This window comes from Halichondria panicea, chromosome 6, assembly GCF_963675165.1.
Source record: "Halichondria panicea chromosome 6, odHalPani1.1, whole genome shotgun sequence".
Classification (NCBI taxonomy): domain Eukaryota; kingdom Metazoa; phylum Porifera; class Demospongiae; order Suberitida; family Halichondriidae; genus Halichondria; species Halichondria panicea.
Genome location: NC_087382.1, coordinates 739,605 through 759,577, shown reverse-complemented (window position 1 = coordinate 759,577; position 19,973 = coordinate 739,605). Strand labels below are relative to the sequence as shown.

Sequence of the window (19,973 nt, the reverse complement as noted above, 5' to 3'; positions counted from 1 at the left end):
TTGCTACATGTATACTTTTGAAGATGTGTTTGTGTTTGTAGAGTTATAATAATATTATTGCTTTAGCCAGAATTCACGTACACTATTACTGTTCATGTATTTCCCTCCCTACCAGACCTGAGGATTTGTACCAACCAGGTGAGGTGGACTTTGACCCCAACGAGGAAGGCTTACTAGCGGACCTCCACCTAGCAACCAGCGGTAGCAACACACCCGGAGTGGATCAGATCATTATAGACAATAAGAAACTTATGCTGGAAAAGTGAGTGATAGCATGTCAGACAACTACTCACTGGTGTTAAGGATGGCTCAACCACATGGTGCACAGGGCATCATATCTTTGTGATTGTGATATATTAATGGATGAAATTTAGTAGGAATGTAGTTTTGTACGAAATGTACACGCTTAAAATGTTTGGAGGTCATGTGACCTTCAGCGATGTCGTTACAGTGTGATTAAGAAGATAAAAAAGGAGGATTAGAAACAAGTGTAGCCACACCCCCAAATTTTTTTATAAAGTACAACTCAGTTTTACCATTTTTGTGGTGCCCGGATATGATGCGTATCATTTACAGGTGCACCGAAATCAGGAAAACGGTCGCATTTTCTATTTAAACTGAGTTGCACTTCACAAAAAAATTTGGGGGTGTGGCTGCACTTGTTTGTATTCCGGAAATTGTAAAGTTGTATATTTCACTGTAGCTCCACCCCTGAAAGTCACATGACTTTAAAAACACGTTCAACATGTTCCTTCATTATAAGACTACATTATTGCAAAGTTTCATCAGTTTATATGTAACCATCCAAAAGATATAATCACATATACAAGAAATCCACAATAAATCCCAATAATTAATTGAGCCATCCTTAACAACACTGAGTATATACATTGTAGGTCTCTTTCTGAGAGCTTTGTTGACTTGTATACACGTAGACGTGTGTTATTAAGCGGAGGTGCCTATATTCCCACAGGAACGATGAACGCTTATAATTGAAGAGTGCCTAATAAGAAAGCTTTTAGTGTCCGTCATTTAGAAAACAAGTGAAATGCAGAACTTGTGCTCAATGGCTCTTTTGCAGCTGCTGAGCTTACCTTCACTTTTGACAGCATTGTTAGAGGACACAACATAAATCAGTTTGGAGACCTAGCTGCTGTAGGATAGATACTACTGCTAGAGCTGATTGCTAAACACAGAGTAACAAGAGACAGGAGCTGGACCTAAGCTCATCAGTGAGTGGTGCTTATCAACCAATAGCACCAAATAGCACACTCCTTCTGTTACTTCCCTAAACTCTAGATGGTTCTGTAGACATTGCATTGGCTTGTATTGTAGCAGTGGATGTGACCAGAATGTTGGAAGTGATGGTTATCTTCAATCCTCTCAATCTCAATTCAACACACACATATGCCTCTTGTTTGCGTGTGTGTAGTAACTAGCCTAAGAGGTGGTTATTTTGGTCTAGAGGTGGTTAGTACCAAACACCACCGATCAGTGTGTGGGCGTGTTATAGCAATCCTATAGTCAGTCACAGTGGTCTATATCCTCCATCTTTTAGGAGTGAATTGTCTCTGGAAATGTACCATCTCCTGGCTCAAGTGAGGGAACTTGAATTGTGAGTGACTTTATCTATTTTGTAGAGGGGTGGGGGGGAAGGGGGATATCCCCTCCTCTAGCTCCAATTCCCACCCTCCTAAAATTTGCTCTAGCTACTAGTTGTATTGATTGAGTGTCTATACGTACTACCGTATAGCTAGAAATTTCTGCGGCCTAGGAATAGCTGTAAAAATACCTTCAGTCTGCGGATAATATTTCTGCGAATTAAACTTTCAACTGTTAAATTAGGCGTGGTTAATAAGCATTTGAGGACTGCATGCGTTTGCTCATTCATTCGCAGAATTCGCAGAAGTTTTTGGCCGCAGAAATTTCTTGCTATATGGTAACAGGGTATTGAAATAACAGTTTTTTAGCAAAATGTCTGGTTACTTTTCAGAAGCATGCTTTATTTCCCCCAAATCCTGTATGACACCCTGTGTACATTGCATTGGCCTGTATTTATAGCAGTAGATTTGCCAGAATTTTGGAAGTGATGGCAATCCTCAATTAATACCATACAAATATTTTATATCCCGTTGCTATGCTGTTGCTATGTGCAATATGCAGCATAATGCACTGAATCTCATATTCTATACACTGGCCACAAAGCCTTGAGGGATTTAATGATATATGCATGGCATTTTTACAAAAAACTAAATGCCGTGTAGCACAGGCTTACAGTATAAATAATCATATCTATAGGTTTGTCCATTTTTTTCTGTCTGCTTGAACATAGTCCTAGGACACGGTCACTGGTTAGAGGCATCGTCAGAGTTGGGGAGTGGCTTTTTTGCAGCAGAGTTTGAAGGGGGGCTGCTTGAGTTGCTCTGCAGCTTTGCCTTTGGGGTTAGGGCTGTTTTGCAGCGTTGTGGGGGGTGGGGCTGCTTTACTCTTGTCTAGCATCGAGCGAGGAGCCCAACGTTTTGTGAGTCAAGCCTCGTCGTGCCAATGACAGCAACCTTGAATGGTCAGATGGTATCTTTGAGTGGAGATGCAAGTAGCTGGGACTAGTAATTTGTGTAGAAGCTGTGGTGTATTTTGTGTTGCTAGGGATATAAACTAAACACATGCACTCGGGATGCATGGTGTATATTGCACTCAGCCCTCGTGCTTCAGTACAATAGTGTACCAGTGGCGTATCCAGCTAGGGGCTCAGGGTGCTCAAGCACCCCCCTAAGCTTTACATTAATTACTGTAACCTGCTGGAAGCTGCATGAGCCTGCACTGCACTGCAATGAAGCTAGATGAGCTAGAGCTAGCTTTTATACTCGTTGGAGAGTCAGACCACACCTTCAGATAATAAGTTTCCTGGGCATGCGTACTGTGACTTATTAAAGCTGCTAAGTTCAAGTCAAGAGCCTGCATCAGAGAAGGTTGTTCTTTCTCACTGTCAGTGTCTATATATTCAGAAAGTAACCCAACATCACCAGCAGAAACCTGATCACACTCTAAATACCAGGTAGAAGACAAAAAACAAAACAAAATAAAATAAAATTGTTTCAATACAGATTTTCTTCGTGATAGTATAATTATTGTGCACTCTGCCTGTCACTATAGCTAGCTGTTCAGCAGAGAGGTCTTTCAGTGGTCTAAAGAGAATGAAGACAGCATTACGATCACACAGAATGATTGCCTAACTGGACTATTTCTTCTATGTATATACACCATACACTGTGACATACCTGTATTATAGATGAGTCAGTTAGGCAATGGTAGAGTTGATATCTTCTCTGTTTTGGGATTGTTCTTTGTAATTAGGGTGTGTCCTCTGTCATGCGCAGTAAAACGTGGGTGTGGCTTCTGGTGCGTGGGTGGGATCCAAAAATTTTTGCGCTATCGCGCGACCTGAGCACCCTCCTACTGATATTCCTAGAAACGCCACTGTACACCATACAATCCCTCGTGCCCGTGTTATACATACAATACACAAAATTGCCTCTGTTTACGTGTATGTAGTACTGATGGTTATTTTGGTCTAGAGCCAACCACCGACTAGTGTGTGGGCGTGTTATAGCAATCCTATAGTCAGTCACAGTGGTGTTGGTACATGTTGTATCTCACTGTCTATAATTTTTCTCCAGCTTTTAGGAGTGAATTGTCTCTGGAAATGGACCATCTCCTGGCTCAAGTTAGGGAACTTGAATTGTGAGTGGCTTTTATCTATTGTGATCTGTCTTTAGGGGAATGGCTGCTCCTGTGGGATAGGTGTACTTCAAACATTGGGCAGAAGCACCATTAAGAGGTTTTGGTTATATGTATTCCTTCCATTTCTCTAATTCATGGTCATAAATATTATTGGGCATTAAAGTCTGATTTTGGCCCCGGAAGTTATGTGGTCGATTATGGCTTCATTTATGCTTTATGTGGTGGACAAGTATGCCGGGATTTCTACATGGAAAATGCTAACTTTTAACTAGTTGGAGCTTACCAGCTCTACAGCATATAGTAGAAGTGCTTTTAAGAAGGAATCCATATGAAACTTTGAATTTCAGTGAAGTATGACAAAGTTAATAGAAGGTCAAACTCAACACAAATAGACGTAGTTACCCTCCTCTCTCTGCACACACATGCCCCCTTACTCCTCCTGCACACACACACACACACACACACACACACCCCTCACTCCCCTGCCACACAGAGACAAGGCAACTGTCGAGTCCTCAGCTTCCGCTCTGCAAGCATAAAAGTCCCCAACCAAGGACCTGAACTTGTTTTGAGACTGTCGCACATTTTGTCTGTTTTTGTGGTCTATATTCTCATAATGTAATATTTGTACGAACTCGTGCCATTGATTATTTTGTACAATTTGATTAACTACACAATCCTAACAAACAATGAAATTCTGTTGCAACATAATTATCATGATTGTCAATTGTTATTCATATACGTATGTATACCGTATTTACTTGATTAAACGCCCATCTCGTTTAAACACCCCATTGTAGGAATTATATTTTGTTGATGTAGTTATATGTTCATGCCATAATTCTTGACTATTTTGGGTATAATTATAATTATATACCACGAATTATATAATATTATATATTTATTTACTGATTCAGTCCGTATCCTAGGTGATGTCCAGTAATTATATTATATAATTACTTCCCCCAGGCACTATTCTTATAATCTACTTCCTCAGCAGATTTGAATTGATATGATGCATCTTGACAAAATTTGGTACATTGCACACAATAAAATTCAAGTGTAAGCTGAACTGAACTAGCTGAAGCCTGTAGTCAAATTCTTGCTCTGTGCTTTCTCAGTAGTCAAGGCTGTGGCTCAGAAGTAGAGGATTACAAGTAGACTCTGGTGTTGTTGACAATAACAGACTAGTTCAGAGCTACAGTACAGTAACAGCTACAGTACAGGTAGCTAGCTAGCTAGCTACATGTACAAACCTCGCAGCTGCATTTAGTGGTGGGCGGGTCTGGTCAAAGTTTATGCATGGCTTCCAGCTAGCTGAACGTACCTATAACTAGCTCATGTAGCTCCACAGTAGTACTGCTAGTTCTATGCCTGTAACTGTTCTAACTGCATAATTCTGAGGCTGTGAGAGCAAGTTTGACTGTCTCCACTGATGTTCAAATGACTGTTTTGCGGCTGTTTTTACAGTAAATAAATCAGTTGTTGACTGGTTGCCTAGTAATTATGGTTTATAAACAACCTCAGCCTCGGGCTGCGCCCTCGGCATTGGTTGTTTATAAGCCATAATTACTAGTCAACCAGTCAATAACTATAACATAATTTATATACCGGTATTTTGGCAATGTTATCATAATAATTTAAGGCGGAACTATAATATAATCTAACCAATTAACTTATTGACAAAAAGTTCACAGTTTCAATGTAATCAGTGTTTGCGTGTCCTCTGGCTACAATGACCTCTCCACTAGGAAGTACTGAGCATGTGCAGTTGTATCGTGCAGTAGGCAGGTCTCCCACTTTCACCCACCTCCTGGTGTCAGGATGGTAGAGGTGGATCGATGAACTTGGGCTGCCTCGGCCTCCCGTCCACCAACGGCTAATCGTGATCTCCCAATACTGAGAGGAGCTGAGAACTTGAGTGGTACTTCTTGTAAGGTCTGCCAGAGAGTGGATGTGTCCAAGTTGGAAAGAGTCTTTGCAATCAGTTCATTGAGGTCGACGTGGTGCACTGTCTTGGTTGCCCTTTCAGTGTAATCGCTCCCTCCCATTAGGTAGAGGGTGTTTCCTATGAGAGTTGATTTCAGTGTTGATCGTGGGTGAGGTAGTGACTGAGCTATGTACCATCTTCTTGATGCCACATCCAACACCTCCACAGAGGAGATACGCTTGTCTTTATCATCACGCCCACCAGCTACAATGATGTGGTTGTTGAAGGAGACAGCTGTTGAGGAAGAACGAGCAATGTTCATTGGTGGGTACGGATGAGCCCATTCCCCTGACTCAAAGATAGAAAGTTGATTGCAGGATTTTGGATCACGTCCTCCCACCAGCACTAGTCGATTAGCGAGTGATGTCATAGCGAACCAATAGGAAGTGTACTCTGGTAGTTTAGTCCATTGATCTTGCTCGAGCTTCATCACTGTACACATATCATGATCATTGACTGCAAGCCCTCCACCAACATACACCGTGTCCCCGATAACAACACTCTGTATCGAGCCACTCATCTTGATTGGCATGTCTTTTCCTCTTCTCCATTTCAGAGTGAGCAACTCTCTGGAAGGGGGACCCTGAATAATGAATGAGCGTAATTATAGGATAGTGTCTTAAGAATATAACCATAGATAGTAGAAGGAAGGGATTGGAAACACAGGGATTTCACGCGGCCCATGCGTGTCGCACCGGAAATAGACAGGAAGTTAATTTAATTGGGGCCAAAAGAGAGTGAACAGCTAGTTATAGCTTCTCTGGCCGGATAGTAGCTACATACATAGCTAACATAGCTACATACATAGATCTTAACTAGTTTCTTTGTTTGTTTGTTGTTCTTACATCAGAATGAGACTTTTCTCTGAGTGTTGCATTGAAAAATTACATGTCCTCAACAAACCTTCAAAGAACACTTGAATAGCTAGCAGATACACTAGAGACAGTGCACAGAAACAGAGCATGCAGTGACTGACCTCTTGAACAGAGCCATAGGAGCCATGCAGTTCCTAGAACTCTCTCCTCTCCGAAGTGCTCCACATTCTCCAGCACAAACTCCCTCAAGTTAGCGTCATCTCTAAGAGAAAACATTGCAGCCATTCTTAATCTTATCTCTGCATTCTTTTTGTAAAGCTACAAGACATGCGCTCTTTTGTACAATCTCCTTGTTGCAAAAATATTGCTGAATCAGCAAACCACGTGCTTTGAGAACAGCGAGGAGAACAGTCAACAAAAAGAAAATCTACCACTTTTGAAGCATTGAGGAAGTTGGCCCTGTATATATATATGGTGGAAGCTTTGTCCAGGACCATGGAGAGAGACCATTGCTGAGGGGGTGGAGAGAGCTGCCAATCAAATATAAATGATGAAATCAATCCTATGTACAACCTACTGGTTAAGTTGTAGATCTACTCCTTCTGTTACTTCCTTAAGTTACCTGAGCATTGTTAGCATCATTTACTACTAGTATAGATAGCTACAATCATCTGCAGTATGTTAGTTAGCTAGCTTAGCTACTTTCTCTGTAAGTTTCCGTATATCTTCACCGTGCACGCACAAAAACGGTGCACGTGCAATGCGTTCTTTAGATATAATACCCCGCCCATTTGTTTTCTGATAGATAGTAGTTGCATGCCTCTCTTCATACGCCCTTGATAGCACCTAATAACACACTCCTTCTGTTACTTCCTAAACTCTAGATGGTTCAGTAGACATTGCATTGGCTTGTATTGTAGTGGATGTGACCAGAATGTTGGAAGTGATGGTTATCTTCAATCCTCTCAATCTCAATTCAACACACACATATGCCTCTTGTTTGCGTGTGTGTAGTAACTAGGCCTAAGAGGTGGTCTAGAGGTGGTTAGTACCAAACACCACCGACCAGTGTGTGTAGTAGAGTAAACAATGGAACTTCGCACGACACGTATTTTCGAACGATTTAGCACCACGGTAAGCAAAAACAAACAGCGTTATGCAGAATCTGACCCTACACAAGCCGACTTACATGCCTTAGGAACAAGCTGGGTTGAACAGCAACTTCGCAGCTCTTGCAATGATGACGTAATAAGCCAGAAAACAAAAGTGTGCGATAGTTGGAATTTCGACAAAAGTAATGTATCTCCGAACTAAGGTACTTGCCGCTTTAACTAGCTAATTTCGAGCTTCCCATCAGCTTTAGCATGTCCTATTTAGTATGGAGTGAACTTAAGCAAAACTAAAATGACTGCATTGCTGCTCAAAACAAACAAAACTGCTTTCGAACAAAAAGTGCTGAATCAGCATTTCAACGGCCCCCTAGGCCTTAATTGGTCTAGTGCGCATGTGCTGATTAAGAAGTGTCTGTACCAGGCGTTTAATTTTCTCTGTTGGTTTTACTGTTTACTGTTTCTTTGGTAGAAGAAGGGAAGGAGATGGAGCAGAGCCAGATGGGGTAAAAGTGAACTGTTGTAAGATCTATCTAGCTTTGCATATTAGATATGCATATTAATTAAATTTTAAACAGCAAGTGTGGGGGCGTGAAAAGGACAAAGTTCATTTAATAAGGGTGGTGCACAGTAAGTCATTGCAGCTCCCAAGCCTCTCCCATGACTACACTTTATAATGAAAGTGTGTATTCTGATGCTAACATTTTATTGTCTTACCTACGTACGCTGAAATAACATATGTAGGCCCTGCCGAAGACCGCAGCCAGCACCGTCTAAACGGCAGTATCGACCATTTAGAGATCGGATTTTTGCTAGTATAGCAGTGCCTGATACAGTTCCTGCCCACCCAAAACCCAGATCGACAAGGCCTGCACATTACAGAGTCAATTGGGATGAACAAAAAATAAGAACTGCGCTTGAGGCGATATTCAGTGGAATGACTTTGAGTAAAGCTGCTCAAATGTACGGCATCCCTAAATCCACTTTATTTGATCACAAAATAGGGAGGGTGTTGCCTGGTGCTAAAAGTGGACATCCAACTATATTAACAGAAGAAGAAGAGGAAGAACTAGTGTCATTTGTCATTGAATGTTGTGAAATTGGCTACCCAAAATCACGACAAGATGTAAATGTAATGGCTCAGAAGGTAGTGACCAAACGAATCCTTATACCTCATGACCTATCAAATGGATGGTGGCAAGGCTTTTGTAGGCGCCACACCATTCTAACATTGAAGATGGCAACCTCTCTCTCTATTTCTCGTGCAAAAGCATCGTCTCCAGAGAGTTTGAAGTGCTACTATTCTTTGCTGGAACAGATCTTGACAAAGTACGGCTTAACTAACGATGCCGCATTAATCTTCAACATGGATGAATCAGGATTTCCCCTCGACCCAAAGCCCCTAAAAGGTGTTTTTGTCCGTGGAGAAAAGAACCCTTGCTCAGTGTCATCCGGCAATAAAGCTCAAATAACAGTTGTAGGCTGTGTCAGTGCAGGTGGGCAATGTTTGCCGCCGATGATTGTCTGGCCCCGAAAAACAATGCCCCCAAGTTTAGCTGTTGGAGAAATACCAGGCTCAGTTTATGGGCTGAGTGACTCCGGGTGGATGAATCAGCATCTCTTCTGCCGGTGGTTTAAACGCCACTTTCTGCGGTATGCACCTGCTGCTCGACCACTGTTACTATTACTGGATGGGCACTCATCCCACTATTGTCCTGAAACCCTCAAGTTGGCCCAAGAAGAGGAAGTCATTATTCTAGCCTTACCACCTAACACTACACATTTGACCCAACCTCTTGACAAGGGAGTGTTCGGACCGCTTAAAATGAAATGGAGGCAAGTGGTACACGATTTTCGTGTCAGCCATTCTGGTCAGGTTGTTAACCAGTACAATTTCTGTCGACTCTTTAGCAAGGCCTGGATTGAGGGAATGACAGCTATCAATATCTGTGCAGGTTTCAGAACAACGGGCATACACCCTCTCAATGCCGACATCCTGAAGATCCCATGCCAGACCAAGACTGACCACAAGTTCATTGACTCAGATGAAATGCAACCCTTTACACCTGCCAAAAGACAAGTTTTTTATGAAGATTGTTTTTCATCTGACTCCTCATTCAGCAGTGTTAGTGACTATCAACAAATTGAAAGACAAAATACCATAGAGATGACGAACATTGAAAACGTACCTCAGCGAAAATTCAAAACTAAATCATCTGATTGGGAAAATGACCCAGAAAATCTCATTCTTACTTCTGAACAAAGTGTGGCTAATGCCAAAGCGAAGAAAAGAGTTAAAGATGTCAGAGAACAAAAGAAAGTCGAGAGAGAACAAAAGAAACTCACGACTCCAAAGGGTAAAGGGATTGTGTGTGGATACGTTACGTGTACATATAGCAGAAATTAGTACCCTCTAAAATATGTTATCTTAAGGGAGTGCAGAGACTATACATATCGCTTCAGAGTATCTTCTTTCCTTTATAGGCTCAAAGAAAAGAACAAGTAAAGCGAACGATGTCCATGGTTTGTTCGCTTGAAACATGTAGTGTAGCCCTCTATACTTTGTACAGGTTACATACACCATACAAACATACATAAGCATACAAGAAGTATATGTCCATGTAGCTGTGCTATATAACTGTTGTCTATTTTTTCCTAAACATTATGTAGATGAAGATGTCGTGATAGTTGAGATGAATACTACGCCATTGGACAATGAAAATCCGAAAGGTACCCAAGTATCTGTATACGGTTAGTAGACATAAGTTGGCTTCATTATGCATTGAGCTAGCTCATAATTATACATGTGCATTTTTTCAACTGGCGTGGTTATCATATTAGGCTAGCAATTAAACTACATCATGTACCTCCTCTCCATAATACACGTGTGATTTTTTTATGTACATGTAGGATCGTCTTCCTCCCTCTCGTCATGGATTAGCATCCTTGGTCTCTCTCAGAACGATCAGCAGCTTTTAAGGAGTGGTCGATGGCTAACAGCAAATCATATGGCTGCAACCAAGTACTTGCTAAGAAAACAATTTCCATTACAGAACGGCCTTCAAGATACCCATCACCTTCAAGTCAATCATGTGTGGAGGTCGACCCCACAGGAGTTTGTTCAGATGGTGTACGTCGATCTGTCTCACTGGATTTGTGTATCAAACATTGGTTGTGATCAAGGGTATGTTGATGTTTATGACTCCATGATAATTATCCCTGAAGAAGACAGCAGTGTTGTGCGACAAGTGTGTACCATTCTGAAAACCCAAAACAATGATTCCATCGGCATCAACATTGTTAACGTTCAACAACAGTTTGGTGGGGCTGATTGTGGGCTTTTTGCCTCAGCTGTGGCAACAGATCTCTGTTTCGATATCGATCCTTCTACTGTTAGCTACCTACAGGCTGAGATGAGGCCACACATGGAACTGTGCTTTTCTAACAAAAACATGAGCCGCTTTCCATCAGTTGATCGTACGGTCAAGAAGAGAGTACACGAAACAGTTCACTTTGATATCTATTGTGTCTGTCGGCAACCTCAGGGTCTTCAACAAGTAGTCTGCTGTGACGAATGTAACCACTGGTTTCACTCCGATTGTGTTATTGAGGACCACGTGGACTTAGAATCGATGGAGGAATGGCGCTGTCATTCTTGTAAGTTTGCTCATGTACATGTGTGTGTATCCTCTTCTATCAAGCACCTTACTTGTATATTTGTTTATCAGCTAAATAGATACATGTACGTAGTAGTACCCATATACATTTTATTGTATAGTATATCCATGTATTATAAACAGCTCCTACTCTCTACAGGTCATGTGACCACAGCACCTGATACCACAGCTATAGTGACCCCCCTCTAGGTTAGTGTGAAACTGTGACATTGTTCACGTATGTACATTGTATTCTGTTTATAGTTCCCTCTGTAACTCTTGGGTCAGACGATGGTGTAACTGCCCCAAGAAAGGGTAAGATGTTCACCTGTGCTTCTTATTGTGTACACTGCTCTTACAGTATACATGTATATTTTAATAACACCTTTGTCCAGGTGTGGGTAAGACGATGAGCACTCGCAGCAAGAAGTCTCATGTGACAACTGCACCTGATGTCACTGCACCTGATGCCACAGCTAGTGACCCCCCTCTAGGTTAGTGTGAAACTGTGACATTGTTCACGTATGTACATTGTATTCTGTTTACAGTTCCCTCTGTAACTCTTGGGTCAGACGATGGTGTAACTGCCCCAAGAAAGGGTAAGATGTTCACCTGTGCTTCTTATTGTGTACACTGCTCTTACAGTATACATGTATATTTTAATAACACCTTTGTCTAGGTGTGGGTAAGACGATGAGCACTCGCAGCCAGAAGTCTCATGTGACAACTGCACCTGATGTCACTGCACCTGATACCACAGCTAGTGACCCCCCTCTAGGTTAGTGTGAAACTGTGACATTGTTCACGTATGTACATTGTATTCTGTTTACAGTTCCCTCTGTAATCTCTGAGTCTCTTGGGTCTGATGGTGTAACTGCCCCGAAAAAGGGTACTAAGTTTTGTTTGTATGTGCATACATGTGCACTTATTGTGTAGACAATGTACATGCACTGCTCCTACAGTGTAATTATTTAGCCATTTTTGTCTAGGTGAGAGGATAGGCACTCGGTCAGGCAACAACATGTGTCATGTGACCACTGCACCTGATGTCACAGCTAGTGACCCCCCTCTAGGTTAGTGTGACACTATGACAAAATGCTATTGCTCACCTTTTTCTACCACAGTTCCCTCTGCTGCTGGGAAGAAATCACGTAAGTATGTAACTGCCTTAGGAAACGGTAGATTAAACGTGTACACTACCTACTTTGTACTACTTTGTCACAATACGCATCATCACGTTTTTGTCTAGGTGCTGGTAAGAGGATGGGTACTCGGTCTGCCTCAGCCTCAGGAAACGGTAGGTTAAATGTGTGTTAGTTATAGTTAGTTCATACTACCTAAAGTATTATTGTGTATTATCAGGAGCCCATAAATAAGAGAAGGAGCGGCTAACTTCAACGTATACTCGGGGATCACATCTCGTAATTGCCGGTGAAACCGCACTTCCTTGTATGGAAGCGACTAAGTGCTTGCAAACCGCATCCCTGCATTGCGTATAACACGTGTAGGGATTCAACCACTTAGTGACCCTGTCATAACCAATTACGAGATGTGATCCCCGTAGTTAGCCGCTCCTTCTCTTTATGGGCTCCTGGTATTATATAGAGGGACTTGCAATGCAAAATAATTAAATTAAATGTTTTTCTTGCAGGTGCTGCAAATTAAAGTTTCATCTACAGAGTTTCTTATGCATTAATTTTTGTCCTTTGCTGTTGTGATTTATGATGATTATTTTTTAGCCTCTACACAGGCTCTCCTTTTTCTGTTCTTTATCACAATCGTTCAATAAGATAAAATACTGTATTATTCGTTCAATGAGATAAAATACGGTATTAATTGGAGGAATAAAGAAAGAAATAGACGTAAAGTTAGGAAAAAGGAGAGCCTGTATCGGGAAGTCGCGTGAGGGTAGAAGGGTGGTAGAAGGGTGAAAATGAGCGTGGGCATACTGAGCTAGAGATGTTGGACTGCCCACGCAGAGGTCTACGACTAGTAAAACTTTGCCTGCTGCAAGCTGGACATGGACTTGGAACTGGAAGTTTGCAAGCACTATAGCTAGCTATACCTTAGGCTTAGCTAGATGATCTACTAGTCTAGATTGTGTGTTTAGATTCTATCACTATTACCTTTTCTTGTGTCTTTCTACATGCTATAGTAGAATAGCTTAGTCATCATTATCATATAGCAGGTAGCTACTGCCACCAGAGCTGGCCACGCTGGTTCTCTGATCTGACTTGCAGCACAGCTTGGTGGTTGTCTCAGTGCAGTACAGTACAGTCTTACTCTGAATGCGTGGGAGAATACCTTACGTCACGATTGTGGGCTACATATCGCCCACGTTCATAAAAATCCTTGTGGATCACGCGATTTCCCAAACCAGGCCTTACGTTTTCTTAACTGTACGCCCATTTCTTTCTTTGCTGCCTCACTATGTCTTTCTTATGTTTATGGATGAACAGTGACAACAGCAAGAAAAAGTAAGGCCTGGGAACGAGGCTAATTATTTTTGATGATGATAATTCTGAGATCATTAATGATTAATTATTCACCTTAAAAAGAATAAAATCGTGCAGTGTACGTGGGTGTTAAAAGTGCTGATTCAGCACTTTTTGTTGGAAAGCAGTTTTGTTTGTTTTGAGCAGCAATGCAGTCATTTTAGTGTTGCTTAAGTTCACTCTATACTAAATAGGACATGCTAAAGCTGATGGGAAGCTCGAAATTAGCTAGTTAAAGCGGCAAGTACCTTAGTTCGGAGATACATTACTTTTGTCGAAATTCCAACTATCGCACACTTTTGTTTTCTGGTTTATTACGTCATCACTGCAAGGGCTGCGAAGTTGCTGTTCAACCCAGCTTGTTCCTAGTCTCGCGGACCCAGACCCTGAATAAGGGCCTGGCCAATTTCACCGTACAGAGTTGTGTTGACCGCGCCACAAATATGGTGGCGCTCTAAGTGGCTGATAAGTGTTTGTAGTAAGTTGTGAAACCGCACAGCTGCACCGCTAGCTAAAGTAGATTTGGCAAATCTAATTATGTGGTTTCACACATCCATCCTCCAACCACTAACCACTTATCAATGTAAACAGCCACTTAGACCGCTGCACAAGTAGCTCATGTGTAATTTGCCAGACGATAATATATCGGCTGGTCCACGAGACTAGCTTGTTCCTAAGGCATGTAAGTCGGCTTGTGTAGGGTCAGATTCTGCATAACGCTGTTTGTTTTTGCTTACCGTGGTGCTAAATCGTTCGAAAATACGTGTCCTGCGAAGTTCCATTGTTTACTCTATATTAGCCTCGATTCCAGGCCGCTTGAACAAGGCGGCCTGGTATACCTTGTATGCGCATGCGCAAAATAATTGACAACAATTTCATCATACAAATTGTAAAAAACCGGACAAAGTTACAAAAGGGAATAGTACGTATGACAATGTGACCACAATGGCAGCTTTCAGAGACACTAATCAAAGTAGAATAATTATGCTGCAGCAGTGTTGCTTCTTCTAGCTCTGTTTATCAAAGAGACAGTTTAAGAAAGGCTCCCAGACAGCTAGAGCTGCCAGCTAGGAAGAGTGGTGGACTCTTTAATACATCAGTAGATCTTGAGTGAATAACTTCCTGAGTGTCGAGTTAAAGCTTATTAAAAGCTTTCAGGAGTAATCATTAGCTTCTTTATCTTCAGCAATGACTTCTTGTCGAACATAAAGGCAAGATTTAGTAGCAGAACACTTGCCTGGTCTATATTACCACAGCCTCATCAGGGGACCCACAGGAACACATCATGCCTTTCCTATAACATCTGTAGCCTTACAGTGTAGGGTGTCGTTAAGTAGAGACTTAGCTTGATACAATAAAGGGCGTAAGAACTCAAGTCATCTTTGCACAATACTTCTATGTAACGGACTCTAAAATCAGAATACAAATAGTATACGGTTTATTTTACTGACAGTATCCACAAATACACGGATTACCCCCTTTTTGGGGTAATGTACACGCATGCGCATACAAGGTATACCAGGCCGCCTTGTTCAAGCGGCCTGGAATCGAGGCTAACTCTATATATACGCCCTTGGTACTACTGGACTGGACAACACAGCTGGTTGGTACAAGGTGGAGAGTAGTGCTAGTGATCAGTAGAATCATGACTTCCCGAACAGTGATCACAATATCCCAGAGAGAATTTCTTGTGAGGCAATTTGAAGAAGGGATGCACAGTTGTGGACAGAACACTCTGAATGCTCGACAAGCTGCTGCTACTGAGACTGGCTTGACATTAAATACTATATACGTGAGATTGACCTGTCAACATTGGTATCAGGATGATGTATACATGCGCAGTCTCTAAAATTGAGTCTGGTCGTGCTATATGCGATATGCTCTATAGTCAGTATGATATAGTCAGGCTAGTCACTGTGTGCACATTGCTAGTCGGCTAGTCTGTATGTACGTTGCTTAGTAACAGTATTGATCATAGTCAACTGGTTAGTTACCTTGTAGGCTGGCGTCACGTGACCAAAATTACAGAAAGCGCAATGCTTTCTTGGCATATAATATGCACATTCTGCTAAACTGTTTTAGGATCTTTTTGAACATAAGCAGTCACTTGGAGATGTAGAGAGTATTTGTATAGCTAGAAAGTAATTGTGTATAGGATTAGCACAATCATATTTAGGAAAGGTTGAAGATCGGGATAAGTTGTAACAGTTATGTCGACTTTTTAAGGAGTCTTGAGCTTGCTTGTAGCTTTACCTTGGATGCCTTAGACTTCTTTTTAGGTATGCGGTCCATATCTGATACCTATACGTCAAAAATGTACATTGTCACTAACAAGCTGTCATCAAATACATGCATTTGTAATTAAACTTCGTCTAGCCCCTATATACAATTAATTTCTAGCTATACAAATACTCTCTACATCTCTTACCGTCTGCTTATGTCCAAAAAAGATCCTAAAAAATTGCCAAGTAAGCATTGCGCTTTGGACAGCAATTTTGGTCACGTGACCAGTTAATTGCGTTTTACCTCTGCCTTTCTACTAGCATTTGCGGGAGAGTTGAGGGTTAATAAATAGAAGAGGGCATGCAACAGCTTGCGAGCAAAAACTGTAAGTGCATGGGCGGTGGAATTTACTGGAAAAGTACAAACTACTTCTGATTTTGTGTAAATTACATGTGCAGATAGCTATAAAATAAATTGAATGCAGTTTTGCTCGCACATTAAACAGAGTTGCATGCCCTCTTCTCTTTATCAGCCCTTGCAGCTAATTAAGGTACAGATGTTTCACCCTGTACACATCACCTGCTGTAAAGACTAGCAGTATTGATTGTAGTCAAGCATTGGTTACTTTTAGGCTGTAGCCTGACACATGTAGCTACTACTTGGTAGTAGCATTGATTGCAGTCAATATTGGTTATGTGTATACACGCTGCCTTAGTATTATATGGACTTTAATTGGTAGTATAGTATTTGTAACATGTACATGCAGTCGGTATTGGTTACACATGAGATGGCTTTAACTTTGTCCAATTATTTAGTCTGGGATCATTAATTAGTGTGTGTGTGCGTGTGCGTGTGTGTGTGTGTGTGTGTGTGCGTGTGCGTGTGCGTGTGCGTGCGCGTTGCGTGTGCGTGCGTGTGTACGTGTGTACGTGTGTGTGTACATGTGCGCGTGTGTGTGTATGCGTGTGTACATGTGTGTGTACATGTGGGTCTGTGTATGTGTGTGCGTACAGCAACATACACACTACCAAAACTAAATACGCACATGCATACATGCAGTATTGGATAAACAATCACAAGAAACGGCACACCAGCTCTCATTGTGACACTGTTCCTCGTGCTAGAACTAAAAAGCTGTCCACACGTAGGAAATTAAGGCAGGCCTCTGGCTTTAATGTCTTCAGTAAAGAGTTTCACAAACAACAAGGTACGTAGATTTATGGTGGATAGTTTATTTTAATGACGTGCATGCCGTATATAAAAGTTGTGCATTCACTCACTATTCAGCAAATGCACGATTATATTAGATCTCAAAGGGAAGACTCTCTCAGATAAATCAAAATTGATGGCAGAGGCTTGGAGAAAAATCAGCACTGCTGATAAGGAAAAGTACAATGCAGTAGCAAACGATATTGAGGGTAGCAATGAGGAGGAGGATGAGGAGGAACTAACGCCGGAAAAGAAGAGGCAGCTCATTGTTCGGGTTGCTAAGAGACATCAGGGAGATGTAGGTGTTGTGAGTACTGTATGTGCACGTAGACGGCACATATAATATTGTATTTTATCACCTAAAATTAATTTTGTGAACATAATTATTATGATGTTGCGACAGGTCCAATTTATGCGAGCTAAGGAAATAATTACTTTTACTATGAGGCGGGCTTATTAGTAAAACCAGTAGGTTTTACATAGGATTGGCAGTGGGTTTGCCTGTGTTTAGCAATATTTCAATTATTTTGACTCATGTTCAAACTGTTCTATCTCTGCAGGGAAAGGCCACATCAAGATACTGGCTGAACAGATAGTTTATTTAGCCTTTTCTCTATTTGTATCTCTCATTTCATAATCCATAAACATTTTAATGAATGAATATTTTCATTTTAAAAATTGCACTATTTCGACGTTTCACCGCTCTTTGTCTGACTGACTAAGTAAGTAAGTGAGTAAGTAAGTAAGTAAGTTTCTTGCCCAGCATTTACTCCAAGTACAGCCATCTCCAGGACATTCTGCACAGGGTTTCCAAACGACTACAACCTGGATTACAAAGCGCTTCTTCAGATTTGCGATTGCTTCCACAAGGCAGATGACCTCTCAGTCTCTATTTCTCTTACCTAGACAATTCCGCCATCTTTAATGACTCAGCAATTGTGTTGTGGCCAATAATAATAGATAGGCGTGGCTAATAAACCGTGCGCCTAAAATCAGTGCAGCAGTGCTTTTCCAGAGCCTGAGGTGTTCCTTTTCTTCACACTGTTCAGCTCTAGCTCCCTTTCTCTGAAAGGCATGCTATATGCACTGGCTAGATATCATGCTCTTAAAATGGCTGTCATTTAATACTGATTCGCAAATTCAACATAATTATCAAGCAATAAATTATTACTCATTATACTATAATTATTAGTCCAGAGATATTCTAGAAGATATCTGATTAGTCCTGTCTTCTCTTCTTGTACTGCCTCTTAACGTTCCACTTATGCATGTCATGATACGTAAACTGTACTGAAAAAGAAAGGGAATCCGACTAGAAAAACATTTGCAATGTGAAAAATTGCTAGGATTGGCCAGGGGAACCACAAAAAAGCGTGGGAACAAGAAATCAGACGAGAGCATAACTCCAATCCGTTACAACGTCATGAACATGTACAATACATAGTATATTAAATAATAGACTGTGTTCCAGATCCACCTATCAGCTTCCATCCACCACATCATTCCATGCAGTCACCAGTACGGTCCGTGCATGTTACTACGCATGGATGGACTGTGTGCACCTGTGCTCAACACTGCATGTATTAGGAACATCAATTCATCACAAATCATCATGATTATGTGCCCCACATTCTAAAATGGATGTATAATAAATATATATAGGGATTGGTCATCACTCCACCAGTAAAAATTGCGTGGCATATTGGCTGGGAAAACATGGGAAAACTACCAGTATACATGTGATTGACGTTGTAACGGATTGGAGTTATGCTCTCGTCTGATTTCTTGTTCCCACGCTTTTTTGTGGTTCCCCTGGCCAATCCTAGCAATTTTTCACATTGCAAATGTTTTTCTAGTCGGATAAATGATATAATGCCTATAATGTAGACAACACACTAAACCCTAACATGTGGCTATAATTACGTATACCTTGTGCACTTATACAGGCCAATCTGCTGCAATCACTTGGTTGTGAGATGGCTACAATGATGTTTGTTGATAAAAAGTGTGGGAACCACAGATGGGAAAAAATTTCTTCAATCTCACCCTGCAATCCTGTCATCCTTCAGCTCCTACTTTCTGTATGGTAAGGCTTTATAAGTAAATGTAATGTAGATACCATTATTTGATTACGTAAAACTGATTGCTTTGTGTGCACGACAAACTGTACACCTCGTTTCTCTAATTATTACCACAGATGACCTGTCCAAGAAACAATTTGCTACCCCAGCCACTGCAGCCTCGGCAAGTACAACCAGTCTCAACACAAATTCCAGCTCATTCAATGTTACCTCAACAAACGCAAACCCAATCAACACCACCTCATCTACTACATCCAAAGCTGTTATTTCCACTGTGAAGAAATCAACTACTAAAACTACAACCAAAGCAACACCTTCTGGAATCTTGTCCAATCAAGCTATTTCTAACACTGATACCGTCAGTACGATTTTTATGAAAGGCAGAGATGGAAGACTAGTATTGTTGCGACAGGTACAGTGCTTCCTGGTGTACATAAAACCATTCATGGTCGTCCTTGCCAAAAAGATTGTGAAACGCTTTCCGTTGTGGATGTTGTACAAGTTGGTGCTGAAGCTTGGTTTGAAGATGCTTTTGGGGAAAATAAATTGAGCACAGGGATCATCGTGGAATGGCCGAGCAGTATGATATCAAACGTAGCTGATGTCTCCCCACTTCATACAAGAACTAATCGCAAACGTAAATAACCAGCTGAC

At 41.3% G+C, this 19,973-nt stretch overlaps 3 protein-coding genes across 6 annotated transcripts in view; 2 read left to right on the top strand and 1 right to left on the bottom strand.

The window, feature by feature from the left end:
- The window catches only part of LOC135337660 (uncharacterized), a 71,765-nt gene that overhangs the window by 466 nt on the left and 51,326 nt on the right, over positions 1-19,973 (top strand). For both annotated transcript variants that reach the window (XM_064533647.1, XM_064533648.1), the window contains exons 2-3: positions 116-262; positions 974-1,232. The gene's annotated coding sequence lies outside the window, so the exon portion shown is untranslated. The remainder of the gene's footprint in view (positions 1-115; positions 263-973; positions 1,233-19,973) is intronic.
- Positions 1-19,973, bottom strand: part of LOC135337585 (uncharacterized) — a 63,779-nt gene that overhangs the window by 20,021 nt on the left and 23,785 nt on the right. The window lies entirely within an intron of this gene.
- On the top strand, positions 7,629-12,090 carry LOC135337599 (uncharacterized). 2 transcript variants are annotated; one of them, XM_064533553.1, is made up of 10 exons: positions 7,629-8,161; positions 8,400-10,012; positions 10,140-10,178; positions 10,326-10,385; positions 10,566-11,312; positions 11,472-11,521; positions 11,576-11,626; positions 11,707-11,805; positions 11,860-11,910; positions 11,991-12,090. In XM_064533553.1, the coding sequence occupies exons 1-6, from the start codon at positions 8,142-8,144 to the stop codon at positions 11,519-11,521; spliced, it is 2,529 nt and encodes an 842-aa protein (XP_064389623.1). In that variant the 5' UTR covers positions 7,629-8,141; the 3' UTR covers positions 11,576-11,626; positions 11,707-11,805; positions 11,860-11,910; positions 11,991-12,090. The 2 variants fall into 2 exon arrangements, with proteins under 2 accessions (XP_064389623.1, XP_064389622.1); XM_064533552.1 differs by having other exon boundaries at positions 10,326-10,406.